Source organism: Arachis ipaensis, chromosome B01 (assembly GCF_000816755.2).
Source record: "Arachis ipaensis cultivar K30076 chromosome B01, Araip1.1, whole genome shotgun sequence".
Classification (NCBI taxonomy): domain Eukaryota; kingdom Viridiplantae; phylum Streptophyta; class Magnoliopsida; order Fabales; family Fabaceae; genus Arachis; species Arachis ipaensis.
Window position 1 is genome coordinate 33,253,104 of NC_029785.2, and position 12,517 is coordinate 33,265,620.

At 34.0% G+C, this 12,517-nt stretch overlaps 2 protein-coding genes across 2 annotated transcripts in view; one reads left to right on the forward strand and one right to left on the reverse strand.

Moving 5' to 3' along the window:
- LOC107617592 (aluminum-activated malate transporter 12-like) overlaps window positions 1–4,713 on the forward strand; it is a 9,517-nt gene extending 4,804 nt beyond the window's left edge. The window contains exons 4-7 of the mRNA XM_016319389.2: window positions 336–463; window positions 2,202–2,345; window positions 3,352–3,681; window positions 4,264–4,713. Of these exons, the coding sequence (XP_016174875.1) occupies window positions 336–463; window positions 2,202–2,345; window positions 3,352–3,681; window positions 4,264–4,560 (899 nt within the window). The 3' untranslated portion in view covers window positions 4,561–4,713. The remainder of the gene's footprint in view (window positions 1–335; window positions 464–2,201; window positions 2,346–3,351; window positions 3,682–4,263) is intronic.
- On the reverse strand, window positions 832–1,622 carry LOC110270461. The gene is made up of 2 exons (XM_021119977.1): window positions 1,201–1,622; window positions 832–1,119 (listed from the first exon to the last, which is right to left on the reverse strand). Exons 1-2 carry the CDS (start codon window positions 1,387–1,389, stop codon window positions 886–888), a joined length of 423 nt encoding a protein of 140 aa, XP_020975636.1. The 5' UTR covers window positions 1,390–1,622; the 3' UTR covers window positions 832–885.

Sequence of the window (12,517 nt, forward strand, 5' to 3'; positions counted from 1 at the left end):
ATTAATTTAAAAATCAAACCACTTTCAATTTAATTTATGAATATTAAAAACATGAGAATTAAAATTCTCAAATAAATTAAAATAATTTATTTTTATATATTTTAAAATAAGTAAAAGAATTTTCTATTCTTATTAAATGAATTTTAATTCTTGACATTCTAAAATAACTTCAAAGGAAATAAGAAAAGTCATGTACTGTTTTTAATTTGCTATTGTATTAGTAGGCATCAATTATAATTTATCTCTATAATTAGTGATAAGTATGTGAAACAGTAATAAATATGACCTTATTGTCTGATTAACACTCACATTAGTCAAGGTATAAAATCTCGCAGCTTGTGTTGATGAATATTTTTATGGAGATACGGCGGAAGCTTCATCAGAAAATATAAAATCATCTGAGGATCCCATATACAGAGGTTATAAGGCTGTTTTGGATTCAAAATCTACGGATGAAACACTGGTAATTAATAAATCATCTATCTTTTGCTTCCTTCTAAACTTTTAATGCATGCATTCCAAATAAGAGAAATATTAATTGATTGATATTTTTCAATGTATTTATTTTATATTGAATTAATGTTAATTAATTTTTTTATTTTTTAATTAAAAATATTGACATTCTCAATACAGAAACATTCAACAAAAATTCAATTTTTTTGTTGTATGCTTTTTCTTTTATATATTTTGACATAATAAGACATTTGTATTTTGAACACAAATATATCTATTATGTATGTTAAAAAAGTATGTTATTTTAAACATAAAAGTAATTGTACTTGTTTAAAAGTCTGTATTTTTTCTACGCAAATGTATGTGTATATAAAAATATTAATGTGCTTTTTTTTAATAGCTATCTATTTAGTATACACAAGTTCTCCATTTTCATTTGTATAACATAGAGAAACCTGGGTGAGTGAATGAAAGCATCATATCAAATATATGAGATTGCAGAGAAATTGAAGTATGAATGGAACAAAAGGGTAAAACCCAAATCACAGTTTTTGAGTCTCCAAAATCACCTAGAGCACTGCTAGCAATAGGATACAATAATCTGAGCTTGTGAGGCTTTCCATTCTTGTCGCCATCTGGAATCACCCCGATTGTAAGGAACCTCTCCTGAAACAATAATTACAATCAAATATTTGTTGAATTGTAAAAGGGATGAGAGCATGCGTAGTTATATAAATAAATAAATACCCTCTTTGCTGAAGACCTTGTGCCAAGTTTCACCAGGTGCATCATCCCCAGTGATCTTAGTGTTGTGACCTGAGCTCTGATGGGAACCACTCTTCCACTGATACAAACATCTCTATACTGCAATGTAACCTGGCAATTCACAAACACCACCACAGATGACCATGAATAAGTGAATGAATGTTTTGTCATTTGGAGACCACATCGGAGAAATTGCTTATGGTTCCGACACGACAACTAATATAAAGCTAGAGCATGTTATGTCTCCAAACCACGCAGCCACGCTTTGTGTATAGTGTCAACTATTCTTTCGTCGCCAATTTTTTTAAGAGCCTTCCCTAAAAGGGGTGGCTCAATAATAAAAGTTGAAAATCTTGTTCCTAAAATTTGGCTCAATAATATAAGTTGAAAATCTTGTTCCTAAAATTTGGTTTGTTTTATATTTTTATTTTTTGATTAAAATTTCGTTAATCTGTTCGTGTTGAAATGTTTTAAAAAGTTATTATTATTGATCAAAGATATTGTCCTTTTTATTTCCCATTTCCTTCTCATTGTTCGGGTATTTATTTTATGTTTAAAACTTCATATGATAACAACAAATGATTTCAAAGTTAACTGCACCATGAAGTTTGGGTGTTTACTCTTTGAAATTAATCAAAAAAGGACTTCATCAACTTTAAAATATTAAGAATTTAAGACTAATATAGCCTTACTCAATATAATAATATAAAATATAATATGACACCTACTCAAATAAAAATGACAAATATTTTTTTATAAATATAATTGTTAAATTATGTTTTTTTTTTTTGTTTACTTGCACTTTAAATAAAAATAACATTTTTATAAGATATTAAAATTAAATTCTACAATTTATTATCTGATGATAAAAAAAATATTTTTATATAAAGATAATTATAAAATTTTTATTATAATATCCAACCGTATAATAAAGCTACATATTCATAACATGCTTTCAAATTGTTGTGTTTTGAATTGGGTAGGCATTACATGCTAGTTGGGAGCCAAGGCATTCAAGGTACTGTCATAGATTTCCATGGCAGCAGTATGTGAAAGTTGGGAATGTTCTTCGTCAGTTTGGGTATACCGTTGTGGCCCTTCACGGCTGTTTGAGATCAGAAATTCAGGTACTTATACTTAAATAAATTTGACTGTTTAGAAAAATTTTGCTCTCAAGTTTATTTGTGTGATTAGGATTATAATTTGATAAACAGTAGTACACTGTAAATGATTTTGACAAACGAGAATACGTTGTTAGAGACTACTGTTTATTTTGGCATTAAGAAATGTCTAAAATAAATACATTTTAAGAAAGAGTTGAAAACTAGAACTATTATAACTATGCTTACAGTTTAACCATTATTTTAACGAACGAAAATAAGACTTTACTATTTTACTTAAAAGTTTCATAAAATTCTAATACATAATAAAACCAATTAGGAAAGAAGTGTTAATAAATGATAAAAATCTTATTTTTAAATTTGGATGAAAAAAATACGGATTAATCAAAACACTATTTGTTATTGGATTTGTGGGTGTTTACAACCTAAAGTAAATAACTAAATAAACAATTATGTTACATAATCAACACCTCTCAACCACCATCATAGCCAGCAATAGCTAAAAAAAAATCCCAATAAAACAAAATAAAAATCATATTTTCTTGAAATTATTTTTTTTATCCTTTTTACGTTTTTTCCTTCGTTCCAACATATAATTTTTTTCACCCACCAGTCCACCACTAGTCACACAAGCCACCACTTGGTCTTATTGCAAATTCAAAATTATAATTCTTAAACTATAAAAAAATTTTAAATTTTAAATTTTATGTCTTAAATTGGTTTTATATTGTTTCACTTTTAAATTTTCATCTNATTTATTTTTTACAAAAATATTATTTATATACTAAAATCAATTATTAAAATGAGCCACTGATATATTTATATATAAATATATATATAATTTAATTTATTTTTAATGTGTATTTGTATTCCTTTTAACGTTCAATTGTTGGCACATTTCTAGATTGATTGCCGTCGAAAAACAAACTAGAAATGTAAAAGCATTCGAATCCTCTCGAGTTCACCGTAATTCACCACTATCTCATGTTTTTTGTGTTGGAATTTTATTCAGACACCGAGATCTGTTAGAGTTCTTTTCAAGGACCCATGCATAAGAGTAGCAGGAGAGGTAACAAAGGCACTGATAGAACTGGGAAACAGCATAAGGAACCGCCGCCATTGCTCCCCAGAAATACTATCAGACCATCTCCATGAAGCCTTGCAGGACCTGAATACCGCCATAAGGTCGCAGCCTCGACTCTTCCTGGGCGCTAATGACACCCAAGCCAAGAACATGCTTGCCATGGCCGCCGCCCAAGCGGGCGAAACTAAGCCTTCCAAGTCATCGCTACCAACTGTTAAAACTGATTCTTCCGCCTTGTCCAACTGGAAATCCAAAAGGGTATACCATTATTTTTTAGAATAGAATAATAATGTAAATAATTATGATAGATATATACTAAAATCAGTTACCAAAAAAATATTAAAAATGTTATTTGTACACTAAAATCAGTCACTAAAATTAGCTACCAATGTATTTGTATATAAATACATGTGTAGTTTAATTTATTTTTAATGTGTATTTGTATTTCAATATGTATTTTATATTGGTGGCTGACTTTGGTAACTGATTTTGGTGTACATGTAACATAACTCAAAAAATATATATTAGAATACAAAGCATGCATAAAAAATGAGTTAAATAACACATATATTCATACACAAATGTATCATAGCTAATTTTAGTGTATACATAATATTTTTGTATAAATTAATATTTGTTGGCCAAACACTTTTTTTTAATGAATTTCAAATCGAAATAATAGAGGAGAATTGTGTTAGATTTCAATGTGGAATCATTATATGATCCATGCATATTGCATACATAAATACTATTGTCATATTTAAACTTCTTTAGTAATTTTTATTTGATTAAATAAAATAATGATATTTGCATATTATAATTCAATACGTGTTGTAACAGGCATGCAATGAACAAGCGGGAAACAAGGAACCAGAGAGAAAGGTGTTGAGACACCAATTAAGCAAAATTGCGATTACCAGCCTTGAATTCTCAGAGGCATTGCCTTTTGCTGCTTTTGCATCTTTACTTGTGGAGATAGTGGCCAAACTAGACCTTGTTATAGGGGAGGTTGAAGAACTTGGAAGGCTTGCAAGTTTCAAAGAGTATAAAGCTGGTGATGAGAAGATTGATGTGAAATGTGAGAAACCAAGGCTTGATGTTCTTGAGAACCATTTGCCTTCTCTTGGAGCAGAATAATAGGATACTAGACTTATTCTTTCATGGACATGGATTATTATTTTGAGGAATAATGGTGATATATTATGTGTTTTATTATATTTAACTCTACGAAGTCTATAAAATGAATATTATCTCTTTAATAACGATATGTTAATTTTATGTCACAATAATATCCACTTTATTGTTCAATGAAAAAGTTTATGTGTCAGCACTTTTATTGAAATTTGGTTAGTACTTCATTTGTGTTACGGACCCGGATCCAACCCTTAACGGCCCTGTGAATAAATATAAGGGATTAATTAGTTTCTCCGGATCCAACTCTTAACTTGAGTACAGTAGTAGTACAATTTTCAATGAATGACTTTCAGTTTTATTCTTTCACTTTCACTTCCACGTTTCACCCTTTCACTACTTCCACTTCCACGTTTCAAGTCTCCTTTTTAATTCTACTTCCTGCATCAATGCATGAGAACACTCTCATGCTTCTAATTTCTTACTCTATCTCAATTGCTTTTATGGTATCCAGAGCCTGAGATCCTGCTTCTCATGAAATTCTGATTCATCTTTTATTTTTTTTGCCAATTTTTTTTGTCTGAATTTTTGCTCCAATTTTGTTTTGCCCCTTCCTTGATTTCTTCAGTTTGGTGTTCCATAATGTCAATTACTCTATCAGAATCTTCAACCAAGAGATCGTTCTCTCCAATTTCTGAGAAGTTGGATCACAACAATTATAATACATAGAGACACCAAGCTTTGCTTACAATTCAGAGTTTAAGTCTTGAAGATCACTTGTACCAAAACAAGATTCCACAACAATATAAAGAAGATGCTATCAAGAAGACTAAAATAAAAACTGAAGCCTTCAAACAATGGAAATTAGATGATCTTACTCTATCAACGTGGATTCTTGCATCAGTCACAAAACCCTTCAAGAACAAGATCCTTCATTGTCATCAATTTTATGAAATTTGGAATGCACTCAATGACTATTTTGCTGAGACCTCTGCCACAAAAATTCAAAGCTTAAAAGCTCAACTGAAATCAGTAAAAAAAACTGAATCGATACCAGATTATCTCTTACAAATCCAGGATCTTGTTGATTCTCTACAATCCATTGGATATCAAATTCAACAAGATGACCATATCTCAGCAATTCTTGATGGTTTACCTGAGAAGTATACTGTCTTCATCACTTCTGTAATGTCAAAATTATCAACCTACAACGTGCCTGAAGTCGAGTCTTTCCTTCAAGCCTATGATGATATGTTGGAAAGATACAAGAAACCACAAGGTGGCATCCCCATGGCAAATCTGGCACAAGCACCATCACCGTATACCATTCAATCTCAGAGAGGTTCTATTCTTCGAAGAGGAAGAGGGGAAAGATTTGGAAAAGAAGGTCGTTTTTTAATCAAAGTAATCGACCTCAGTGTCAACTTTGTCGTCGCCAAGGCCATGTAGTTCAAACTTGCTTCCATAGATTCGATCCTAACTTTCAAACTTATGGAAATAGCTCACAATCACCACAATCTATATTTTCCTACTCTAACACACAACCACCACCACCATCATCACAGTTCCATCAACCAAGAGTTTATTTCTCAAATCCTCAGAATTATCTAGAATCTGTATGGTACCCAGATTCAGGAGCAAGCCACCATGTTACACCAGATTCACTCAACTTACTGAATTCCAACTCTTCAACTCCAGATTCTGATCAATTATTTGTAGGTAATGGTCAAGGTATGAAAATTCTAGCTCAAGAAATCTCAATTCTTTGTGATAAAGACAGTAAAATCAAGTTTCTTTTAAATAAATTACTTTATGTCCCTGAAATCACACAGAATTTATTAAGTATATCTCAATTTGTTTTAGATAACCATGTCTATTTTGAATTTTGGCCTTATGATTATATTGTGCATGATCAAGACTCTCAAGAAATACTTCTCCAAGGCAAAGCTAAAAATGGCATATACTCCTTTCAAAATTTGTTTGTTCCCGTGCCTAATAAATCCTTAATGCATAGTTCTTTGAATAATTCTACTTCTTGTAAGCATAGCATTACAGATTCTTCTATTAAGAAAGCATTTGTAGCTCAAAGCAACAAAAATGTAACCCTTGACCTTTGGCATAAACGCTTAGGTCACAGTTCAATAAAAACTGTACTTTCTGTCTTGAAAACATGTGGAGTTCCTGCCCAATTTGATTCTAATTTTGTTCAAATATGTGAATATTGTGCTATGGGAAAAATGCATCAGTTGCCTTTTGCAAAATCTGAATCAGTCTATACAGCACCATTAGACCTTGTTTTTGTTGATATTTGGAGTCCCACTTCTATGATGTCTAGAAATGGATATAGATACTACATCTCATTTGTAGATGCTCATACAAAATACATAACTATTTTTTTACTCACTCATAAATCTCAGTCCCTACAAGCATTGAAAAATTATAAAGTGTTTATGGAAACTCAAACAGGATTGAAGATTAAGGCTTTGCAAACTGATAGAGGTATGGAATTCATGTCACACTCCTTCACTCAATTTTTAATTGAACATGGTATTATGCATAGAATCTCATGCCCCTACACATATCAACAACAAGGTAGTGTAGAGAGAAGACATAGGCATATAACTGAAGTAGGATTGTCACTTTTGGCTACTACTGCATTACCAATGTTATTTTGGGAAGACTCATTTCTATCAGCAGTATATATCATCAATAGATTACCAAGTTCTGCATTAGAAAATAAATCACCTTTTGAAACTTTATTTGAAAAATTACCAGATTATAAGAACTTTAAAATATTTGGATGTGCTTGCTTTCCTTATTTGAGATCTTCTAACAAAGTAAAGTTTGCTTTCAAATTAGAAAAGTGCTTATTTCTTAGCTATGATAGTAACTACAGGGGTTATAAGTGCATGACTAAAGATGAAAAAATTCACTATTCAAGACATTTGATATTTGATGAAACTAAATTTCCTTACAATTCTCTATTTCATAATAAAAATTTAGTAGTGAACCATGATACAGTTAAAGATCTGTCAGCTTTTACATTCAACACTTCATCCAAGACTTCTAACCCTTTCCAAACTCTACCTCTTCCAGATATCTCAGATTCTACCTCATCGACTACCTGTCCTGACACTCAAATTACTAAGCATACCTCTACTAGTACTAGCCTCGATCAGAATTCTTCCATCCCAATTTCAGGTCTTGAAATCTGTCTACCTTTTGAAAATCCTACAAAGACTAGTTCTACTACATCTTCTAATACTCACAATATGCTCACAAGATCAAAAACCAGAAATAATAGACCTCAAGCATTAGTTATAACTTCAGTAGAACCTTATGATTTGATTAACAATACCCCAAAGAATGTTAAACAAGCTCTTCAGTGTTTATATTTGAAAAATACAATGGATGCTGAAATCCAAGCTTTAGTAAGATGTAACACCTGGGATTTAGTTAAACCACCAAAGTATAAAACTGTTATTGATTCTAAATGGGTATTTTCTATAAAAGAGATCTATTAGGAAACATCATCAGGTACAAAACCAGGTTAGTTGCGAAGGGTTTTTTGCAGGTTGAAGGCATAGATTACAGCCAAATATACAGTCTAGTTGTGAGACCTACTACTGTGAGAATTGTAATTACTATAGCTCTATCACGTGGATAGACACTAAGGCAATTTGATTTTGATAATGCCTTTCTGAATGGTATTCTTGAAGAAGAGGTATACATGTCTCCACCAGCGGGTTACCAATTTGGAAATGCATCACAGGTTTGTAAGTTGAACAAAGCAATCTATGGATTGAAGCAAGCTCCAAGAGCTTGGTTCAATACATTGACTGCTACATTATTACAATTTGGTTTCACTAGAACCAAAAGTGATATTTCATTGTTTGTTAAACACACTAATACATCTACCACCTTTCCCTTAGCCTATGTAGATGATATTGTTGTCACTGGAAGTGTCCCTGGTGAAATTGACAAACTTATTTCTGATCTTAATAAAATCTTTCCGCTTAAAGATCTTGGAAAACTCAGTTATTTTCTTGGGTTAGAATTCTCCTATTTAACAGATGGATCCATTCTAGTTTCCCAACAAAAGGATGCTCGAGATCTGTTACAAAAAGCCAAAATGGACACTGCAAAATCAATGCTACCCCTATGGTCTCAGCCTTGAAGCTTACATCAAATGGTGCTGAGCATTTTCAGGATCCAAAACTATATAGAGAGATTGTTGGATCACTTTAGTATTTGACTATTTCAAGACCAGATCTTGCTTTCTCTGTGAACAAGGTCTCTCAATACTTGCACTCTCCAACAATTGAGCACTGGAAAGCTGTGAAATGCATCCTCAGATATATTGCAGGTACAGTATCAGCAGGTATTAAATTTCAAAAATGTGCTGACTCGAGACTACTTGCATTCGCAGATGCAGACTGTGCAGGGGATTTGGAGGACAGGAAATCGATTACTGGCTATTGTGTATACTTAGGAAGCAATTTGGTATCATGGAGGAGCAATAAGCAAGCCAAATTAGTCATAGTAGCACTGAGGCAGAGTATAGGAGCATGGCAACATCTCATTCAGAACTAGTGTATATACAGTATCTTCTAAAGGAGCTTCGAATTCCACAATCAATAGCACATACTATTTATTGTGATAATCAAAGTGCTTGCTCATTAGCGGCTAACCTGGTCCTTCATACTAGGTGCAAACACATGGAAATCGACCTTCACTGCCTAAGAGAGATGGTGAATCAAAAACAACTCTATGTCATCCATATAGCCTCTATAGATCAGATTGGGGATATTTTCACCAAACCCCTCTCATCGTCTCTATTTCACAAATTTCGAGACAAACTTAGAGTGGTTCTTCAACCCACTACTAAGTTTGAGGGGGCTATGAACGAATATAAGGGATTAATTAGTTCAATACTATAGTTACAATTTCAATGAATTAGTTTCAGTTTCATCCTTTCACTTTCACTTCCACTTCCACGTTTCACCCTTTCACTACTTCCACTTCCACGTTTCAAGTCTCCTTTTTCTTTTTAATTCTACTTCCTGCATCAATGCATGAGAACACTCTCATGCTTCCAATTTTTTACTCTATCTCAATTGCTTTTAGGCCCAAAATGACTTAGCTTCCAAGTCTAAATCATCTTTATGTCCTAATTGTAACACCCTAATTACCCTAAGCCTTACCTTTAGCCGTAAATCAGAGGTTAATCAGAGGTTACGACAACTCTAAGGCTTATACATATTTATATAGAAGGAAATAATATATTCTAGAAGGCTGATGAAGGATTAAGCTCAAAAATAGGATTACAAAAGCGCGAAATGTTCACACGAAGCTAACGTACAAGACACAAGGTAGAAATGCAAAAGAATAGAACATATATATATATATATACAAGAGTACAATATTCACAGAGAACTAGCCGCAGCTTACGGAGTTTAAGCCGACTAGTTACAAATAGACAGATACAGAGTTTTAGAATTAAAACAGCTTATACAACCTATCTCTCAAATAAGCCTCTAAGGCCATAAAGATAAATATACAAAAGGTGAGAGAATACTATGACGAAAGTAAAACAGAAATAAACAAGGAACGAACCATACTCCGCTCTGTCACCATATCCGCAATCTCACCGAAGTAGATTACAACCTGTATCTGAAAAACAACAACAAAGTATGGAATGAGAACCGGAGGTTCTGGTTCTCAGTATGGTAACAGTGCCCAATGATGTAAGATGTAAGGCTCCGGGACATCAAAAACAATCCTAGAACTTCACATCACATACAGATATTCAAGCTTAACGAAATAAAATAAATAGATAAGAAACTTAAACCATAAACCAGGTTATCTAAACTTAGGAAAATTCTAACTAATACTAATCACACCGCTGTATCCCACAGCCTTCACCACCCTAACCTTCGTGCGATCCCATCGCCACCGCCTACCTAACCTCCTCAACACCAGACAAACACAATTAATGCAAGCAAGTAATACATAGGTAATATTCATATATAACAAGTAATTCAAGAAGTAAGTAGGCATATTATACAATTAGTCAAACCCAAGTAATCAAAGCAAACAAGCACATACGAAATGCATATGATGAATGTCTATCCTATTGGCTCGTGATATCACCTGTCGGTCCATAAATGCTAACCCGATACATCCTCCCGGATGTAGCCTTTTCTGCCATGCCAGGGATATAGTGTCCTGTACACTCATGCAGCAACTCTTCTGCTACGCCAGGGATATAGTGCCCTGCACACTCATGCAGCAGCTCTTCTGCTACGCCAGGGATATAGTGCCCTGCACACTGGTGCACGAAATTGTGATGTCCAGGCTCGAACAATCCCTGGTAATGGCTCCAAAGCTTGGTGCTTTGATCTTAATTCATAATTGTCACAACTTCGATACAACTAACCAGCAAGTGCACTGGGTCGTCCAAGTAATACCTTACGTGAGTAAGGGTCGAATCCCACGGAGATTGTTGGTATGAAGCAAGCTATGGTCACCTTGTAAATCTCAGTCAGGCAGATATAAATTGATAATGGTGTTTTCGAATAATGAATAATAAAATAGGGATAGAGATACTTATGTAAATCATAGGAAGGAATTTCAGATAAGCGAATGGAGAGGCTTTTCGTTCCTCTGAACCTCTGCTTTCCTGCTATCTTCATCCAATCAGTCTTACTCCTTTCCATGGCTGGCTTTATGCAAGGGCATCACCGTTGTCAGTGGCTACATCCCCTCCTCTCAGTGAATAATATGCTCACGCACCCTGTCACGGCACGACTATTCATCTGTCGGTTCCCGATCATGCTGGAATAGGATTCACCCTCCTTTTGCGTCTGTCACTAACGCCCAGCAATCACGAGTTTGAAGCTCGTCACAGTCATTCAATCATTGAATCCTACTCGGAATACCACGGACAAGGTTTAGACTTTCCGGATTCTCTTGAATGCCGCCATCATTCTAGCTTACGCCACGAAGATTCTGGTTAGGAGATCTAAGAGATATTCATTCTAGCTTTATTTCATATGGAACGGAGGTGTTTGTCAGACACGTGTTCGTAGGGGAGATGGTGATGAGCGTCACACATAATCATCACCTTCATCACGTTCTTGGGTGTGAATGGATATCTTAGAAACGAAATAAGAAGAATTGAATAGAAAACAGTAGTACTTTGCATTAATCTTTGAAGAACAGCAGAGCTCCACACTTTAATCTATGGAGTGTAGAAACTCTACGTATGAAAATACATAAGTGAAGGTCTAGGCATGGCCGAGATGGCCAGCCCCCTAAGACGTGATCAATAGTCTCCTAAGATGAACAATGAATTAAAACTGAGACCAAAGATGGTCAAAAAAAGACTAGTAAAAGGTCCTATTTATAATAAACTAGTCACTAGGGTTTACATGAGTAAGTAATTGATGCATAAATCCACTTCCGCGGCCCACTTGGTGTGTGTTTGGGCTGAGCTTAAGTGTAGCACGTGCAGAGGCCATTTGTGGAGTTGAACGCCAGTTTCTGTGCCAGTTTGGGCGTTCAACTCTGGCTTTGGATCCTTTTCTGGCGCTTGACGCCAGATTTGGGTAGAAGGCTGGCGTTGAACACCAGTTTACGTCATCTATTCTTGGCCAAAGTATGGACTATTATATATTGCTGGAAAGCCCTGGATGTCTACTTTCCAACGCAATTAGAAGCGCGCCATTCCGAGTTCTGTAGCTCCAGAAAATCTACTTTGAGTGCAGGGAGGTCAGAATCCAACAGCATCAGCAGTCCTTCTTCAACCTCTGAATCTGATTTCTGCTCAAGTCCCTCAATTTCAGCCAGAAAATACCTGAAATCACAGAAAAACACACAAACTCATAGTAAAGTCCAGAAATGTGAATTTAACATAAAAACTAATGAAAACATCCCTAAAAGTAACTAGATCCTACTAAAA

Excerpts from the sequence above, each read along its gene's own strand:
- LOC110270461 (XM_021119977.1), bottom strand. The coding sequence starts at position 1,389 with ATGACAAAACATTCATTCACTTATTCATGGTCATCTGTGGTGGTGTTT. Across the intron at positions 1,120-1,200 it reads CAAGGTCTTCAGCAAAGAGG|GAGAGGTTCCTTACAATCGG; the intron begins GTATTTATTTAT and ends TTATTGTTTCAG.